Genomic DNA, 21,248 nt, shown 5'->3' on the forward strand with positions numbered 1-21,248 from the left:
CATTGTATATGATGAATGTCGTACATAATGATTACAGTATGAATGCAGTATAACATGACATATGATTATTTCCACAAAAAATAATGTTATGACGATTGCAGTGTATGATGAATACATTATGGAATAATGTATGAGTATTTCTATACATAAAGATTGCAGTAGATCTATATTATGACGTTTACAGTATAAGATGATGTAAGATTATTTCCATACATAACGATTGCAATAATACGATGATTTTAGTGTATGATGAATGCAGTATACGAATATGTATTTTGATTATTGCCATGTATATAGATTGCAGTGTAAGATGATTGCAGTATTTCTGATTACAGTATTTGTAATTACATACCTTTCGAAATTTTTTGGTTGTTTTGTATCAACCCTGAAGGCGACTTTTCTAGATAATTTAAATATTTTGCATTAGCCCGTCGTTTATTGTAACTTTCTTCTATTTCTTGACGAGTTCTTGGTATACGGAAATCAAAACAACAACACACAACCACCACTGTAAAATAGTGTGACATATATACTAGGGTTTCAGGGGGCGCCGATGGGGTTACTGGGGCGCCGATGTAACTACACTTGACGGTCCACGGTGAACCACACCATGAACGCGCCTCCCTTCGCAGAAGGGTCTAGGGTGCTCTCTCCCCAAAACATTTTGGAAAATAGGGTTTGCCACCGAGGAGAGGAACTATGAAAATGGTGGAAAATTCCAATTTTGAGGCTGAATTTGCGATATTTATGATATTTTTATATGAACATTATAAAAATTTGAAGGAAGGAATACGACTTTAGCGTATCTATAATAATTTATGACAAAAACGGAAAAGTTCTGAATCGGGTTAGAGTGCGACTTGTTTGAATTTTGAAGATTATCACGCCGTTTTGGGCGCCTAACCAATCTCACTCGGCATTATTGGCGCCCTGCCAATTATATTATGGGCGCTTATGATCTCTTCATGGGCGGCCCATCAATGTCGCCATTATGGGCGCCCCTCCGAGATGAGGCACGCCATCAATCATGCCGTTTTGAGCGCCTCATTGATCCAGTCGTGAGCGCCCGACAATCATATATTGTCATTATAAGGCGCCCTACCAAACATGCCGTTATTGGCGCCCCTCCGGGATAAGGCACCCTACAGATCACGCCGTTTTGGGCACCCCATCTTCATGTAATTCATTATGAGGCGCTTCACCAACGTCACTCGGCTTTATGGGGCGCGCATACTAATATGGCACGTGGCACGTTGGTCGTTGGCTTGGCGTCCAATGGAAAGGGCACCGGTGGCTCCCATCGGGGCTCCCATAGTACAAATTATGAAACTACCATAATATATCACTATAAATGTTGATACAGAACTATAATTAGTTATAACTATTACAACGGTATACATTATACAATATACTTACTTATAACTATTAAAACAGTACACACTATAAAAACTATATGCCACACCCTTAAAGGGCCCAGAACTACAGACTCTACTGTCAAACCTTCTTCATTTTTACTAGATGTTTTACTCGGTTCCTGAAAGAGATTGATTTTTTTTTCTTAATTCGTGATTACTTTGGACATAGGCGCGTATCACTATCAATTATGCATGGTCCTTGTGCGTGTGCGAGTTAAAGAGATGGCCATTTGGTCGGAAACTTCGTAGACAACTGAAATACTAAACATACACTTTCTGTCTAAAATAAGCTCAGCTTGAGAAGAATTTATTCTGCTTTCATTTCATGGATTTGAAAGGGTTTAATTAGTCTTTGTGTTTATGGCAGATGTGAAAAGGAGTAGAGCCGCATTGAACAATATTATTTTTGGATATTACGACCATGATTCTATATTTTGGATAAACGATGAATTACAATTAAAGATAAGTAATTGTTTGCAAAATCAACGGTTACTAGAACTAAAACAATTATTTATGGTCACTAGGGAACATGTTTTTCTTCAGTATGCTACTAGAACGCGTTAATTAGATTACCCCTATCGCGGAATACATTACTTCCTGTCTTGTTTTGTGATCTATAATTTTAGTATACACTGCCTTAAAAATGCAGGTATATACAGTGATAGGCCCTTGTGAATTTGGACGAAAATACAAACCGCCTTCTGCTCGTGGAAAGGTTACAAAACAACAGATTATCATAAAGATAAATGGAATTCTAGCATATATTTCGCAAAGGACAGGTAATTTACGTATGAGGGGGGAGGGGCTTAACAGTGGGTGGAAACCACAAGGTTGGCCAAGCGACCCAACTAATTGTTACGCACAAGCGGGGAATCGAAACCATGCTACTTGACTCAGTGACAGGCCTAACGATGCAACGCGCACGCGCTAACCATCCGCCCATCCAACTACCCAATTTACGTATGTCCAGCATGGAACATGACATCCGTCACAACCTGTATTCACGAGACCAGAACTGGTTCAACAAGAGATCGTTTCTGTTGTCTGTTTTCATCATAATACAATATAAAATTTACCTGGTTATCTTCAGAAGTCACCTCAGATAAAACTACATTACACTGAAACAAAACGCTTATGAGTAATCCTAATGACAGGTAATGGAAGAAAACCATTTTATAATTAGTCGGCATCATCTGGAACTGGCAACTTAAAATTTCAAACAGGAGGGTCAATTGACTGAAAGTTTTACATGAAACGAAATTGGGGATATCTTAAACCATGAACGATTATCATTATTCCCTTGCACAAATTCCGTCGATCACAACACTGCTTCCAAATCACAGATTAGCTAGCACCGGGAAAAGTTTTAGAACCCGTTTCCGGTGATGTGTTATTCACCAATGCTTCTAGATCACATTGTGGTTTCTTGCATCTAGATTAACTTTAAGGTTCTGGGAATATAATATTTCTTGATGATCTCGTCGTAGATGATAGATCTATCTCTGCCAGAAACTGAATTCACGAAGCATACATGGTTTACATGTAACATCAGCAAGCGACCAAAACTGAAACGTCGTCCCGTGGGTAGCTTAATAATATCGCCAAGAATAAAGGTAGCGAGTTATATTTTGCTTAAATAATACCACCACACAAGCAGTTTGTAAAAATCCACGTTTAAGACTGGAACCTTTGGATGATCAAAACTGAAACGTAGATTTGTGAATGGCTTATATTACACGAAGATCCAAGGCAACGAGTCACGTGGTTGCTTTCATGATATCACCATATAGTCAGTAAAACTCTATAAACATCGCAATGATGGGAAACTGTAGGTGATAAAATCGGAAAGGATCCCGTCAGTAGTTTAAATAAGATCCAGGTAATGGCTTAACGATGATGTCCGTGTGACATGAATGCAGAACTGGAACCACCGTACCTGCAGTTTTCTTTTGTCATCCGGTCCCGATTATTAATGCATCTGTTTTATGTTGATTTCAATAAAGAATAAATAGAGCCGGGAGGCAAACATGGATATTAAGTTAGATCTTGATTGTATTTATAAAATCAATCAAATAATCGATACCATGGCGACCCTTTTAACTCACTTACAGTTTGTTATTTCTCTTGTGGTTTATATCTATAGTCTCTATTAACCAGGCATGATCCTTATTGTGTTTGCTATTAGTACCAGAGTTTAATAGAATCGCGAAGGAAAGTTGGACCATGCCCAATCCCGGCTTGCGAAAACAGACGTTGAACCTCCAGCACCACGCTGAAGGTCAGACTGGTTTCTTTTACAGAAATTCCTACGTGCACGTAAATTTTAATACATTATGATTCAATTTCTTAACCTACAAGAAATTAGTATAATTGCTCAAGTTGTAAAGAACATATTTTTGCCTAGTTTGGGAATCGAGATATAAAGTTTTTCTGGTGAGTAATACATTGCCATTTTTCTTATGGAACTATCGAATCAACAATCTACATAAATCTCGACAATCAGGGGAATCAACCTTGGTCAACTGACAAGCATCTACAGAAATGAGAATTATATAACAGATATCAACAAATGTTGCGAGGTTTTAATTAAAAGAAACCATACTGAGTGACTGGATAATAAAGAAATCCTAACAATAAAGTCTGATGTTTCTATAGGAATGTGTAAACAATGATATTGATCGATTTTCTATTTTGTTATTCTGAACATTTCCATTTCAACAATAGTTCTGCTAACAGATATTGGAATAAACAGAGAGCAAGTTTTTCGGTATTCTATTAAATGCGCCAGTTGTTTATTTAGATAAAAAAATGTTTTGTCGTGTTAAAAATTAATACCGTCTGTATGGATAAAAAGGGGGGGGGGGTCGGTGGCCGACTGGTCCCTTTTTATCCATACAGACGGTATCAATTTTTAACAACAAAACATTTTCATCTAAATAAGCAATAGATTACCAAAAAACTTGCTCTGTTCTCGGGGGCGACGCTCTTGTTTTCGAAAGAAGGGAGGGGTTAAATAATTTGCATAGAGGTGAAGAAATTAGCTTTTGGGGAATCAATAGTAGACATGAGGTTTTCAACTTTGTTATGGCTGAGGATAATGTTTTTTCATACTCCTCGCAGTATGATTATACCTAATCCACTTAACACAGCTGTAATGGAAGCAAATTTCTGTTCCAAATTATGACTGGTCAATAGTCCGATTAACAACCAATAGCTAACTGCGTAACAATATCAAATTGGACCAAATATGTTTACATGACGTTACGTCATGACTCACGATTTTACTACGCCAAATTAACCAGTGCATAGCAGAATATTGCAGAAAAATTAATTGCGTGACAAACGAGGCTATCAAAACGGATACAGTGTAATCAATACTGTTTGGAGACGAACAATACTTCCACTGTCTTTAATATCTTAAATCACTGTCCAAAGATTTAGGGAAGACCCCAAATTAAACGAAGGGCTGTCATGTTGCTGTACTTGGGATGGATTTGATTGAACGGGAAGGATAGACGCACTCCATCAAAAGCTCAAGTATCAGAAGCCAATCCAGCAATGGCCAGAGAGGGATTTTCGGGCCCTTGCTTGGCAGTTGGCATTGAATGTAAGAGTAGGCCATAGTGCCGCTGCCCGAGTAAAATTACCCTCATAGCACACTGATGCATAAAGGAAGGGAGTGCGCTTAGATTTTAAAGACATCATTCAGTGTTAATGGAGACATCATTCGGCGTTCCTAGAGACATCATAGGGTAGAAACACCATGTAGCCTTCAAGAAGTTAGATCTGTGTATTTGAATACAACGTGGCATTTTTACAATTTTTTACATACTCCAAACCAAAGCGAAACCCACGAAAAACTTCCATGCAATCAACACAAATATGGTCTTCCTTATCCTATGCGAGATTTACAGAAAGGGCGGTCATTACAGATATCATACTTTCATAGTGAACATATTACATAATTATTCTTAAGGGAACTAATCAATAACAACAATCTATGTTGGAGAGCTTAATTTAATAATACACGTATAGAAGTGGGGCTTAGCATTTCAGTGTTACGGACAACCATACAAAGGAATATAACTCCAATTTATTAACCCTATTTATTATATACATTTATATACAGATTTGAAGAAATAGTAAAGACAAGTAAAACGAAATTTTGAACTATAAAAAACGAAACGAAATAGGATCTGTGTTTTAATCAGATTGAGTTATGATTCTATATACATGTTAGGTGAGTATCTAGTTATGTTAATTGTTAAAGATGCATTATGTAAAATTTAGATAAAGAGAAGACCTGTTTGCTGTAATAATTCTACAATAAATATTGAAAAATGAACATATATCAGTGAAATTACTTTACTGTGAGTAAAGTTACTGGTCATGGAAACAATATGTGTGGGGATGCGGGAAAACGTGGCGTCCGTGAAAGGGGAATAGCCCAGTAAAATTCAATACAATGTTAGGGTTTGTGTTGGATTAATGTCATAACTGGTGGCACGCGACCCTAATATGGTAAATTTGCCTGAACAGAGTAAAACTCTGACGTGGGGCCCAGGGATGGGAAAGGGGTTGGAAACTATTTATTAATCTTGACCTTATCTCAGCGATAGTATCAATCGAAATGCAGGCTAATTATTTATATAATATTTTATATAAAATACACCGCTTTTATTATTTATACAATATTTTAATAAAAATACACACTGTTTATTATTTACACAATATTTTAGAAAAAAACTACACCCTGTTTATTATGTATACAATATTTTAATAAAATACACATTGTTTATTATGGTGGCTGATTGGTATCATGTCGTGATGTCGTGGTGTCGCCCTTGATAAGGCGACAACCCGACAACCCGACATTTTAACCCGACACCCCGACTTTTTTTTTAACAATATTTATTCGATCAATATTTACATATTATAAAGAGACAATATTTAATTATGGGATCTGAAAACAAGTCGGAGCTTATAATAAATCCATTTCCTGTAATAAATTATTTACAGACTTATATAAATACATTGTTTATAATTACAATCACAATTTACATAAGGTTATAATTACAAAAGCAAAACATATTTATTCTCACTTGATGAAAATGTATAAAATACTTAATATACATAGGTTAATGTCGTAATGTCGCGTAAAAATGTCGTATTCTCGGGTTAAAATGTCAAGATGTTGTGATGTCGGGTTGTCGTGGTGTCGTGATGTCGGGGGTGTCGTGGTGTCGTGATGTCGGGGTGTCGTGGTGTAGGGTTATCGGCCATATTCTTCCCCAGGATTATGTTCCCCAAGATTTTGCAGCACGGTTTCTCCATGTCTGCAGTGCAGTACACAGGACAAAGAACCGTGTCTAGTATTGTAAAGAGGACAAAAAAAAACAACCTTCTATGTACACATTGGTGTGCACAATCCTTCACAGTTGAAATTCGATGAAGAAATGCCATGGTCCATTGGAAATTTCCGTCATATCACTCTGCATAGCGTATGCTTATCTTCAATAGTCCGACTGGTTCGGAAGAGTAGGAAAATGAAATGAAATAACATGGGGTTTAACGTCCAACTGTTCTGCCACAGTGGCTAAGTGAGTAGACGCTTGGCTCGCTAGCCTGGACGTCGCGGGTTCGCCCTGGTTGTTGGCCAAGGAAGTTCATCAATATTTTCCGGCGGGATTTCCTTTTGTCAGGGGTGCAGGAAGGAGAGCCTGGCAAGGACAGCTGTCGTTCGGATGGGACGAAAAACCAAGGTCCCGTGTATACATTGGCGTGCACGTAAAAGGTCCCTTGGCAATTGGAATTCCATATAAGAGTGGGTCGTAGCGCCGCTGTCCGGGCAAAATGCCCCTCATAACACACAGAATGGTGTAAGCCGGTCTTCAGTAGCCCAGTCGGGGCAGAACAGTAGGACGTTAAACTCCATTTCGTACTGTTTCGACTGGGTTAATGAAGACGGACATACCCTATACAGTGTACTATGAGGGAAACTTTACCCGGATAGCGGCGCTAAGACCTACTCTCATACTGAATACCAACTGTCAGGGGGTCTTTTACGTGCACGCCAATATGTAAATGGGGGCCACGGTTTTTCGTCAAAGAGGAATCACTCTGGAAATGGTGTTTAATGTCGGGTTGTCGCCTTATGAAGGGCGACACCACGACATACCAATCAGCCACCATAGTTTATTATGTATACAATATTTTAATAAAATACGCCCTGTGTATTATTTATACAATGAAATACACCCGTTTACATTTTATACAATAAAATACACCCAGTTTATTATTTATACAATAAAATACTCCCAGTTTATTATTAATACAATTCCCCAGTTGTTAATTTACACAATATTGTTCAGTCGGCTTCCAGTGGCTTATCCATATATCTTTAGCGTCCTATCAGTTCTTCAATATAAGCTCTGAGTGGTATGAGCGCAATAAAAAACACACCACAGTTTATATAGAAAACGATCAATGGTGTTCTCTTATCGTCATCAACACACATGTTAAGTTGGCTTAGTATATCTCCAACGTTTAGTTGACTTGGTATGACTTCACAGTTTATTGACTTGACAACTACGTCATTTATGTCTAACTATAAATTGTTCGACATGGTAAACAGATGGTTGGATACAACTATAACCAATATAAGACAGACCACACAAAAGGGTCGTCTTGCATATATTATAGAAACCAATGAAAACCAAGGCGCTGGTAAAAATGTCTAAAACTTTAAAACACTGAAGGTTGTTAGTCTCATATATTGAGTTAAAAATAACACATCTTTGATACGTGAACACGGCACCTACAAATACACATAATGACTGGCTGTAGTAATATGTAATAACGTTTGACTAGAAATCGCAACCTTTATCAGGAACCATTCCACTACGACAGAAGTCGGAGAATTACCCCCAAGTTTGAAAGACAAGAAAAAACAATGCAATGTATTTGTAATTCAGCAAGATGAGAAAGTCCCGTGTTGAAATTAGTATTTCTTAAATCGTGTATTCGCCGTGTACGAGTGTAACCTCTGATTCTACTAGCTATGTGCACATCAGAAAACACCATGGGCGGACTATAAATGATGCCTGTAAATGAATGTGCAGCGAGTGGCCTTTATATTTTCAAATCTAAATTAGAATATATCGGTCATCATACGGAACTTTTGATCTTATTCGCAATCCACTTTACATCCCGTCCCCACCTCCACCCCCATCCCCCAACAATAATCCGGTACTGCTTATCAGGAAAAGCGTCTTAGTCACATGTATACATTGGCGTGCTCTTAAAAGAACTCGTGACAGAAGGTGGAAATATTGCATGACGTACAACCAACTGCTTCAGAACAATATGAGGATAAACCCCATTTTGTTTCATTTCAAAATGGAAGCATGAAATATAGGATATAAGCTTACCAACTATGGACACGACCAACAGGATAATATACTCTAGTTTCAATAATATATACACAAATCTGTATTCTGTTCCCTCTTGTCTATATAAAATACAGTACCATGTTATAAAAGTGATCGATGAACATAAAAAGCCAAAACTTGTGGATACGATCATATATGTTTGCAAATGCTTCTGACTCTTTGGCATGTGCAAGGAACCTACAAGAAATATCACAAAATTAAGCTTACTTGATGACCAATTGATCTAAAAAAAACATTTTTATAAACAGTCTTTTTATTTTGTAAATATCTGGATTGGGGAACAGGTTATGCCCTATGTGAATAACCCTTCTCTCTGATTACACTGTTATAAAATTATAAGGTAGTTTACACCAATTCTGCTGGAAACAAACTAGTTGCTACCTAAATAGGGGTAACTCCTAGCCTTTAGTGGTGTAAACCGATAACACCCAACTAGTGTAGACCATTACACCAATTCAGGTGGAAACTAGTTGCCACTTCCAGTAGTGTAACTTGCCTGATGCACTCAGACAGTGTAATGTTACACTTAAATAGTTTACTCCCGTGGGTGTAGATTAAGTATTACCCCTCAAGGATGTTTTGTAAATTACACTTCCATTTTAATTATTACACCAGCGCGGGTATAATTTGTTTTGTTGGATATTTATTTCAAACCAACGACTTCTAAGTTCAGAAAACTTGAAATTATCTACATGATAATTAGTATAGGGCGTTTAGTCCAACCCAGATTACATATAGAAGGTCGGCTACTTCGCAGCCTGATTCAAATTCAACTGCTGTTGGGCAATTAGACAATCTATATTAATTTACAATAAATATAAATCAATACACATATCCTCCTTACAACTTAGCTGAATAATGTGGTTTATTCATTTATGCACCTCACCTGAATTAAGAATAATCAAGATATTGTAGTTGGAACATGTACACGTCTTTAAGTGTATACAAGCTAAAATAATCTATACTTGAGGCGTTATGAAATATTATTAAGATTATTATACATGATAATATTCTGGAAGACTATTATTCGTTATGAGTAAACACTCTAAAATGTGTTATACTTGTGCTACTAATGCAATTAACGCCATATTTTACACAAAAAGCACTCAAATTGGAGTACGCAAACACTTTTGTAACGCAAGATACCGTATAAAATTGATACCTTATTCGGAGGAATGTTGGTGTAAATGCAATATATCGCTTGTACAGGTGTAGCTCATTCCAAACACCCTTTAGAGGCTACAATTTCACCTATCCTTGTGTTCAGTACTCATGAATATCGATTACACTTTTACAACGCAATAAAGGCTGTAAAATTAACGTTGTTCTAGGATTTATTCCCCAATAATAGTTACACCCTTTGGTGTAAATGCAGTATAACACTGGTAATGCTGAAGCTTATCCAGAACACGCCAAAATCACTAGTCATAAATATCGGTTACACATGTTAGGTGTAGTTCTTTCAGTTGGTTACCCTTGGAATGGTATTACATTTAAAAATTTTTAAAAAAAGCTAGCTGTGGGGTAAAGTTTACACTTAATTAACACTGCTTATAGCGTTTAATTACACCCATTTTAACAGTGTAGATACATATAACAGTGCATACATAATTAGATAAATATAGAACCTATAGGATATTATCCAATGGGTAATATCGACACATTTTTATAAATATTTGAATATGTTTGCTATTGGTTGTTGTGGTATGGTACAAGCCTGCACAGCTTGTTAAACTTCTTGAAAGATATGGACTGGCGTGGTTTCGAATCCCCGGTTGTACGTGGCAAGGAGTAGGGTCGCCTGTCCAGCCTCGTGGGTTTTCTCCGGGTCCTCCGGTTTCCTCCCACTGCTAAAGACCCCTACGCGCAAGCGAATTATTGAAATAAAATTAAACCATATGTTAGTCCCGAAATGACCTAGTTTGTGTCGAGTGGACGTTAAACCCCATTTCTCTCTCTCTCTCTCTCTCTCTCTTGAAAGATAAGTCTGTTTATCTCTAAATTTGGCTGTACGTATTAACCTTGTGGTCTTTCGATAGATCTATTTGTTACATCCCAACTAGATCAGATTTTTTTTATCTTAGTTTTGGCGATAGAATTTCTATCAAAATATAGTGATCATAGTCCAATAGGTTTTTTTAGATTATTTACAGGTTAGTGATCAGAGTCCTACAATTATTAATTCGATTACATGTATTTAGAGGTTGGGCGTGACAGTCTAGTGGTCAGTGTACTGAATTCTCCCATAGAATGTCCTGGGGAGTTATAACCCAACCTTCAGTGGATTGTCAATAAAAGTCTGCCAAGTCGTTCGGATGGGACTAAAAGCTGAGATTCCCCTCGATGGTATGTACGAAAAGAACCCTTGACAGAAAGACACAGGCAAGGAGACGACGGAAACAACGTCTCTGTCCGGATAGGAGTCTACTACCTCGTATGACAAACGTAACCATGGAAATACAGATTACAATATTCTTGTCTCACAATGGCCGACGTATTGTAATGCCGAGACATTAAACCCCATTCCATTTCTTTACCCGGTATAAAGTTTTACGTATACAAAGAGGGACAATGTGATTTCAAAACTTGTCCATGGGAATTCCCTAGAACCACCAACTAGTGTGGTTGGAGGCAAGAGGAAAGTTATCAATTGTGGAACCACCCACTAGTTACTACCTTAAGCAACCAACTTACCCCAAATTATAACAGAAACACATAGCATTACAGTAACAGTGTAAACTATTGCAAACCACTCTGAAACAGAAAGAAAATATTGACAATTATAGCCCGACAAATTATCGGGTCAAACTGTCGACGACAAATCATTATACGCTAACACTGGCTTCTAGAAATAATTCGCTATGTATTATAATGTATACAGAAACAGAAACGTGTTTTACTTACTTCGAAAAATCACAAGTGTGACAGTTCTCCCGTTAAACTCCGCCATGTCTTGCAACTTCTCGAGTACTATATTTATATATATAAAAAAAATATAAATCAAATGAAATGGTGTTAAACATTCTACTGTTCTGCTCCGGAGCCACGGTGGTTCAGTAAGTAGGACGCTGGCACCGCTAACCAGAAGTCCCGTGTTCGATCCCCGTGATGACGAGAGAGTTCATCGGGATTTTCCGGCGTGGTTCCCACTTGGGCGGAGTTCCTGGCAATGGACAACCATATCACTGATGCAGGACGGAGGGCCTAGCAAGAGACAACGTATAGTCGTTCAGACGGGACAAAAAACAAGGTCCTGTGTACATATTGGCGTGCACGTAAAAGTACCCTTGACAATTGGAATTCCATATAAAAGTAGACCGAAGTGCCGCTGTCCGGGCAAAATTTCCCTCATAGCACACTGTATGGCGTATGTCCGCCTTTATTATCCCAGTCGGCACAGAACAGTAGGACGTTAATCCCATTTCATTTCATTTCAGACTAAGGTTAAATTGAATACAATATTATCTAATAATGACGGAAATTTGCCCCGCAACAGGATTTCCACTTACTATTAATTTAATCCCATCGTTTTGGGTTTGGTTTTTTTTTGTTCCGTCCAAACGACATAATGCTATTCCTTGCCAGGTCATCCGTCCTACACCAAGGTTATGGGCAAACCAGGCTAGAACTTTCCTGTTCATCACTAGGATAGATCCCGGTACATCCTAATAGTGAGCCACCGCCTTACCCACTGAACCACTAACAGTAGTAATACGTTGAGAGCATACTCTTTGAAACGTTGCCTAAATAAATCAGTAGTCGTTTTCCATAAGTATGGCCTGTCCAACCTCATGGGTTTTCTCCGGGTTCTCCGGTCCTCCCACTGCTGAAGACCCCTACGCGCAAGCGAATTATTGAAATAAAATTAAACCATGTATTTTTAATATTGTTAGTCCCGAAATGACCTAGTTTGTGTCGAGTGGACGTTAAACACCATCTATTTCTCCATCTATTTATTTCTGTATTTCTGTGTCGTATCAATCTGTCATTCTGAACATCAGAGACAAGCTCTCTGCGGCTAGCTACCATGTAGTTTTCGAACTTTAGTTACGTACGATCAATCTGTATGCCATTTACGAAAATGGTTCCCATTAGGAGACATACCATCATTAAATTTTAACAATTTTATTGAATTTTTGGTCTGAAATGGATGCACAGGGTTGGAATTAAAATTTCGACCAGGTTTTGGTAAATATTTACGATTTAGAGGCGGAGTGCAGAGATTGGTTATGGTAATATGTATGGCGGATAGTTACAGTGGAATCTGCCACTTTCAACATAGTACGCGATCGTTAAAATATGCAGGATTACGCAATACTCAATACCGGAAGTATTATTGCACCTTCGAATATCAGAAGTGCAATCTTCTTCGGTTGTATATCGATGATGTATTTGGTGGCAAAAAATTATTATTTTTTGATATAGCGCTCGAATTTTTATCACCCGACGATCGACCGCCTAATGCTCTAAAAAAACAAAACCGGTTTCATCACAATTAAAAATGTTTATGTATCTCAAAATTTCATTGGCCAACCGCATATCAAAGACATGGTCATTTGTTGCTTTATCTGTAGTGAAAATCATTCAGCCCAATGACAATTTGGAGAAATGTTGGTGTCGGGCAAAGAGACAGAATTAATGTGGAAGTCAATCGGGGAAATCAATTGTGGTTTGCGCCCATTTGGCGGCAGACCACCATTAAATTTCACCATCTCGGTACGTAGTTCGTCTATTTATAGCAATTCTCTCTCTGTCTCTTTTCTGCCCTTTTGCATGCCCATTTTGGTTGATTTTTTGGTCTAGAATGGATGAAGAGGGTTTGAAATAACATTTTCTGCCACGTTTTGGTAAATATTCATGATTTTGAGGCGGAAGGATAACGGGGTTATGAGGTTGGCTACGGTGATATGTACGGCAACTAGTTACATGTTTTTAGTACGCTTCTTCAAGTTTGTGTATCTCAAAATTTTGGTAGTCAACCTCATACAAATTTTAGTGCAAAGACATGACCATTTGTTCCTCTGTCTGTAGTGAAAAGCATTCAGCCCAGCGAAAATTTGGGAAAAAGTTGAAGTCAATGGAGAAATTAATGGTGGTCTGCCTCCATTTCGTGTGTCGCGTTTGTGAATTATCTCCCTTGTTTGTGTGTTTGTTTTCATGTTGAGTGAAGCGTGATCTGTATATATATTTGTATATTCCTTCATTTGACAACACTGTTATACATATTATAACTTCCAATGACCGTGAGCTGGGTGTGTTATTTTCCTCGTGTGCTATTTAGCTGCTCTGTGTGATGCAATTTATGTTTGGCTCGAAAAAACACGTCTAACAAAATATATATTTACCTATTGATGTTCTTTTCAACATTGTATGTACATAATTATACATTCGATATTCTCTGCACGGTTTCCATGTATTTCCCGAGCAACCAGTGATATTCTTGCTTGGGTGCATTTCTTTAGAGCGCAGTTATTTTTACGGAACACTGAGTTGATTGAATTCTATAAATAGCATGGTTAGACGCATATCGAGACAGAGAGATAAATGAGGTTTAACGTCTACTGGACTCAAACTAGGTCATTTCGGGACTAACATATAGTTCAACTTTGGCAGTGGGAGGAAATCGGAGGACCCGGAGAAAACCCACAAGGTTGGACAGGCGACCCTACTCCTTGTCACGTACAACCGGGGAATCGAAAACACGCCAGTTGACTCAATGACAGACCTTATGATACAACGCGCTAACCATTCGGCCACTCCCCCCCCCCCCCTCATGCACATGGGGTAGAAGGGAAAAGGTTTGAAAGTCAAAGAGAAAAACGTTATATAGGTCAATGGTCACGTCCGCAAGTCAATAGCGACAGTCACCGTTTTAGACTATTAGGGTCAAACAATTGCTCCCACTCATTAATTTCCTGCTCCAATTAATTAGCAATGATTAATTTCAAGGTCTCACTGATATCATTCATTAATTTCATGCTCCTATTAATACCAATGATTAATTTCATGGTCTCATTAATATCATTCATTATGTTCATGCCCACATTAAAATAATTCATTAAGTTCATAATATTATGATTCATTAATCTCATGTTCTCATTAAAACCGCTGATCGCCATTTGCATATTTCGAAATATATGATATTTACCAAGGCATAATCCATCCTAAAATGTACACAAATTCAATTATTTCACATTTGATTAAAAAAAACAAGATTTAAGATATCACCGGTATCAGAGGTTACTGCGAATCTTAAAAGATGGCGATGGAATGTGCATACCTAAACTAACTGATGTTCTAGTTGCAAGAAAGAGAAAAACTGTGTTTTAATTTCGGGACTAGCTTATGGTGCAATTATAATTAAAAAATTCGCTTGCGCGAAGGACCCTTCAACAGTTCAAGGAATGGGGACCACGCTCAGAAATTCTACGCGGTTGGGCAGGCGACCTTAGTCCTTGTCACGCACGAGCTAGATCATTGGCACCCAAACCCCCCACTCTCTACATTACATACATACTTAGTTCGGACTTTTTTCCGTATGCAAATGAGCTTCGTCGTAGATCCAATATAATGTATATGTTCTAATATGCCAAGTTCTATTATGCATTTGTCTATTATGCAAAATGCAGAACGGAGAAGTGTAATGTGCAAAATAACTAATATATTGTAACAACATGTGGGCCGTGAGGCCCGAATGTTTTTACAATATATTACGCAATGTCCTAAGCTCGAGACCATTAAACAACTTAAAATACAGACACTTGCACGTGCTTTGCAATGAAATACGTCACTCGAGTTCAATATTTTTACCAAGTTACGCTTGGTACATTGCCCGTACGATTATTTGAAATAATGGTACTCCAACATCAAAGGATGACGTCACATCTGTATTTTAAGTTTGCATAACATTCACAGAGGCGTAGACGTGAAATATATATTGGGGGGGGGGGGGGGTCCGCAACCCTAACCCCTAACCCTTACCCTATTTTAAAACCCCTAAAAAATATAAACAAACACCATGTGGCCATGCTGTCTACACAACTCGTTTGCTGATTGGCCCACTGCGTGCAAAGTATTATGGTTACGTGGCTGACTGAGAGGGCGATAAATATTTGGTTTAGGCGATAATGTTTTGGGTACCTACATGCGATTCACTCTGATAAGTGGCAGAAAAAAATTAACTAAAGACAATTTTATGGAACACAGTTACTTTTCACTTCACACATGTTTCAAGGATGATTCTCTCTGTGTTTTATTTTAACAATGTAAACCATATTGGGATATGTACAGGTTTTATACAGATAGAATCTTAACTAACCCTAATGTAATTTTTTTATTTTTTTTTTTTTTTTTGGGGGGGGGGGAGTATATTCAGACCCCCCCTCCCCCGAAAAAAGTTGGGGGGTCGGACCCCCCGTAAATGTGTGACGCCCATGAACCCACTCAAAATGTTTGTGGTCATGGATTATTATTACCAGTCAGTTACAATTCAGTTTTTAACAAGGAAGTTTGTGTGCCTATCACAGGTGATGGGTTATATAGACTCACAAGTGAAGTGTCAATTGTTATAGGCTCGGTCATCAGGACATATAACATGGATTTTTCCAGATTTTTGTTTTACGTATACTAATTGGTACTCTAACCGGATTTTGTAACACTTACTACGCTGTTCTGCTGTGTGTATTTCACGATCAATGTTTTAGTAATTTAAAAGTCATTTAGACTAAAGATCTCGAGGTAGGTTAAATATAAAATTGATTTGTTGTTTTTGAAACTGAGTGTTCAATGGTACTGGGTTCTCGACTACCGAAGAACCTCTTAAAGAATGGTACCGGACATGGTAAGTGTGTGCAATCTTTCGAATTGGAATCAAAAGGGTACAGCAGGTACATCCGTGTGGTTATTGGCGTGTACCTACAAGTACCCTTATACACTGTTTAACAGCTATATTATTTGCATTAGCATCTCTCTAGGGGCGCGACTAGAAAGTCGTGGGTTCGAATCCTGGTGTGGACCGAGAAGAATCAGATCTCGCATTAGACACAGAAATTAAAATTATCATAAAAATGGTTGTCCCAAAACTATTACGTTGACGGGACACGTGTCGTGGAGGGTAAGTTGGTATTTAACAATATTTCAACCCCTTTATATACGGTATCGCATATGCTAGCTTGGTCGGATCACCCAGTATCTCACTATTTTATATGAAACAAGAAGAATGCCCGGCTTCGCTCGGGGGTCATGTTACTCCCCGATCCGAGCTACCCCTATACCCCAAATTTCAGACTCGGGGCAGACCTAGTGTAGCCGCCAACCCCGAACAGACAGACAAACAGACAGACAGACAGACAAACGACAGTCACAAATATTAGTATAGATTACTTTAAAAGTGCAGTCTATCACCTTGACCTGACCTTCGTCGGGTTCATGTAATGACATCGTTTTATTGCATTACGTTCTGTCCTTTTAGCATACTGTATATAATAATATTATGAATTATGGACTTGTTTGTAAAATATGAAATAAAGTCGGATTTAATGGTTTACGTAAAGCACGATCATTCAGTTTTTATTAGACATGTATTTATTTATTTATTATAACTATAGTAAACAGACGAGCTGTAGGGTCAAGCATGATTAATTATTAATCGTTCTTTTGGTTATTTTTAGTTGTGACTATATAACATTGGTACGTAAAGTTGAACAGATCTTTTATTACATATTGTATGACAGATACCAGTTCTATATATACTTGCTCTGTGTTTTCTGTCTCCCTCAGCTTCATAAAGAGACAACACTGAAATGAAATGGGCAATCTGTTTCACAGAGGTATTACGAAAGTCTTCTAATAACTCCGTGAAAGATGACTACTTTCGACATGTGACGTCACATCACGCAGCCTCAATCTTTGGCTCAATGGCGCGTGCATTGTTTACATAAGACGTTATTGGTCGGACAGAATGGTGTCTTTTACATACCCATTTACACTAAAATAGGAAATATTTGTGGATCATCTAGAAACCATAATTTTTATTCGATTCAGATGATACCTAAATATATGGATAAGTTTGATTTTAGGGTGCATTGAACCATACGTTTTTGGGTTATGGTCGCCGCTTTTTGCGCAAACTGTGTAAAAGTGGTTGTTCAGTAGGCTACTGTTTGATACAAAAATATAAAAAAAAATTAAAAAAAATAAAAAGATGCGAATTCAAGTGTGTAACGGTCAAAATCCCCGCCCTTTTGTACTCATAAAGGTTTGTTGTTGGATATTTGACCGGCGTACAGTTAGGCTTAAAACTGTTTGTCATCGCAAACCAAGGACCAGTAAAGTATTGGCATAGTTTATTTGTATCATTACAAACCATGTCATCCTCATCGCAGGTTTGCCATGACAAACGTTGCAAAGCAAACATTCTGCTCGTCGTATCTTCAGAACGGGATATCTCGATTGATTTTAAGATTTCAAATTTGTTATTTGAAAAAAATATGGATTTAACGGATATTGCGAATAATGCACTGTAACAACTCACGATGCCCAATTAATGGCAAACAGCTAGTTTATGATTTGATGTTGATATTTTTTAAATAATGTATTTTTATTTTCTTATGTATATATATTTTTTTCAGTAAACTTTAATTATGTCGAAAGTGAGCCGTAAATGTGTGGCAATAGTAATTGCTGTCAGTTGCATTCTCATTATTTCAGTAGCCCTTATTGCAACGTCAATAAAAACACTATCCTCAGCTGAAGGTAGGCCTTACATATAATGGTCACTTAGTGGGGGACGTGGAATATTTGATTAAGTCCCATGGGAGAAGGAGGGGGGGGGGTGTCAATGTGATTCGTGGCTCATATCGGGAACAGATCTTTCAAATTCATTAGCTACATTACATCTAAAACAAAAACACGCCGACTCAAACAGAAACACGTTTGATATTGATCATTTATACGATTATTTAGGGGGCGGGGGAGATGGTGTAACCTGTGCCATTTTTTAAAATTTAATGCAATTGATCTTTTTTTTCACGTATTGTTGGACAAGCGGAAAATCATAGGCAATAATGGGCATTTTAGAAGGAAAGGGCGTAGAAGATAGATATTGTTTTGAATTAATGATTTGCTCTCGATTTATGTGTCTCTTTCTTATATGTTCTTATAACAGTTGCTATATTCTACAACCGAGTATTTTTGACATTGAGACCAGAACCTTATTATGAAGGTCTATATACGGGACCACCAGGATTTGAGTTTATCATCTATCCAAACACATTTACTACCAAGCAGTTCTATTATTTTAAAGTAAGTGATAATATGCTTTGAAAGGAATTTGTCAACAACTTTCACAACGTTGGAAAGGTCAAAATAAGACTTAGATCGCAGGGCTTTAAATCATAAGGTCTGTCATCAATTTCAGTGGTTTTGATCCCACACATGTATGTGATAGGGAGTAGCGTCGACTGACCAACCTCGTGGGGTTTCTGCTTGGACGTCTGCTTCGTTTTGAGATAAGACACATACTTAACGTATACAAATTGGTAGTGCACGTGAAAGATCCATTGGCAGCTGGAAACCCTCCGGTCACAGTAAACTTCTCACCCTCGTTCATGCTGTGTTCACACGCACAAATCACACTTTATGAAACATGTCTTTAGATGTTACTGGTCTGAGTGACCATTAAATGGGGTTAACGTCCACTCGAGACAAACTAAGTCATTTCGGGACTTACATATGGTTCAATTTCATTTCATTAATTCGCTTACGTGAAAGGGTCTTTATCAGTGGGCAGAAATCGGAGCATATACCACTTGACTCAATGACAGACCTTATGAAATGACACGCACGCGTTAAACCATCTAGCCACCAAACACCCCTGTCTGCCACAGAGAAGCGTTTAGTTCTTTAATTAAATTTTGTAGCCCATTTTCCAAGTACACGTTTTCGCAGCGTTTCCGGTATTTTTATTATACCGACTTTTTCGCCCGCGGAAAGGCCGCGAAAACGTGTACTTGGAAAAGGGACTTAATGTGAGCACTTCATGATTCTCGTCTTCATAGAAAAATGTCCAACGTATCCGATTCCGAAATCGTAACTGTCCTGTAGCCCCCAAACGTTATCTACGATTAAATCCAGAATGAATTTGGTGTTACGGTTTGGTTATGAATTACATCTTTCTTTGGGTTTTTTTCAGTGTTTGAATGCAGAAGGAATTACTATGGAATTAAATGTTGAATATCAATATAAAGCCGAAATAGATTCACTACAAACTATTATGAAAGATTTTAAAGATTTTGATGATTTCAAAGAGATTCTGGAAGACGAAGGTAAAGACTGGCTAAATATTTCAATCAACAAAACATATGAAAATACATGCAACTTAAACGACAATGCCAAGTAACGATGTCATGTTTAAACAAGGTTTAAAACCCAATGGCCAACAAACTTGACCCTGCATTGGAAATATGTATATTCATCTCATAATGATAAAGAAGGGGAATTTCGCAAGCATGAGGCAAACATAAAAAAGGCCAGGATTGAATTAAAACCTGTTAAATAATTTTCTTTATGTAGGTGAGGCTGCCTTGCATAATGCCTGTAGTCGGTTCAATACGACCCAGTTTCAATCAGAACGAGGTTCGTTTCAGGGAGTTGTTCGAGAACAATTACAAAAACGATACACGGCTCACTTCTGTACTATTGCTGGCGTGCAGGTATTAAAACTTAATTAATGTAATGTTAAAAGTTTATGCATGTAAAGCACGAATATCATTATAGACTAACATACAGTAATGAAATGGGGTTTAACATCCTATTGTCCTTCTCCGACTATATTAATGAAGACAGGCACACGCCAGACAGTGTGCTATGAGGGCAAGTTTGCCCGAACAGCGGTGCTAAGGCCTACTCTTATATCGAATTCAAACTGCCAGGAGATCTTTTACGTGCACGCTAATGTGTACACGGGACCTCGGTTTTTCGTAGCATCCGAACGACTAGACAGTTGTCCTTAGGCCCTCCGTCCTGCACCACTAACAAGGGGAAACCACGTCGGAAAATCCCGATGAACGTTCTCGGCCAACACCGGGAGGGAACCCACGACCCTTGGTATGATCATTAAGAGTTACAGACAGAAAACGCAATACCGATATTGGCGTGCATTCTTTTTCTCGAGACATAACTCGGTATGAACAAGTGCTAAGACAATCACATATTAACATAACATACATTTTATTGGAAACAATCATTAGTTTTATTCTACAAGCACGACGTTTCGACAAGTAACCTCTTATCGTTATCAAACCGTACGTATAAATGTGTCTTCTGGTATGACATCCGATTGGCTAATTGTTTCATACCTCAAAGGAAATGTAAATGTGTTTTA

At 37.9% G+C, this 21,248-nt stretch overlaps 1 protein-coding gene and 2 long non-coding RNA genes across 6 annotated transcripts in view; 1 reads left to right on the forward strand and 2 right to left on the reverse strand.

Moving 5' to 3' along the window:
• Positions 1-368: 368 nt before the first annotated feature.
• Positions 369-3,440, reverse strand: LOC126831993 (uncharacterized). The gene is made up of 3 exons (XR_007684463.2): positions 2,492-3,440; positions 1,417-1,534; positions 369-508 (listed from the first exon to the last, which is right to left on the reverse strand). It is a non-coding gene; the product is annotated as an uncharacterized LOC126831993 (long non-coding RNA).
• A 2,063-nt stretch (positions 3,441-5,503) lies between these two features.
• Positions 5,504-21,248, forward strand: part of LOC126832201 (uncharacterized) — a 46,428-nt gene continuing 30,683 nt past the window's right edge. Inside the window, exons 1-5 of one of the 4 annotated variants that reach the window (XM_050562918.1) lie at positions 16,460-16,603; positions 18,496-18,619; positions 19,032-19,168; positions 20,058-20,190; positions 20,438-20,577. In XM_050562918.1, coding sequence (XP_050418875.1) covers positions 18,508-18,619; positions 19,032-19,168; positions 20,058-20,190; positions 20,438-20,577 — 522 coding nt within the window. In that variant the 5' untranslated portion in view covers positions 16,460-16,603; positions 18,496-18,507. Of the gene's footprint in view, positions 5,656-16,459; positions 16,604-16,632; positions 16,707-18,495; positions 18,620-19,031; positions 19,169-20,057; positions 20,191-20,437; positions 20,578-21,248 lie in introns of those variants that run through there. The other 3 variants (XM_050562917.2, XM_050562913.1, XM_050562916.2) reach the window with 3 other exon arrangements.
• Positions 7,428-14,300, reverse strand: LOC126832203 (uncharacterized). Its single transcript, XR_007684590.2, has 5 exons — positions 14,212-14,300; positions 11,771-11,836; positions 11,561-11,620; positions 8,846-9,043; positions 7,428-8,232 (listed from the first exon to the last, which is right to left on the reverse strand). It is a non-coding gene; the product is annotated as an uncharacterized LOC126832203 (long non-coding RNA).

Source organism: Patella vulgata, chromosome 9 (assembly GCF_932274485.2).
Source record: "Patella vulgata chromosome 9, xgPatVulg1.2, whole genome shotgun sequence".
In the NCBI taxonomy this organism is placed as follows: Eukaryota; Metazoa; Mollusca; class Gastropoda; family Patellidae; genus Patella; species Patella vulgata.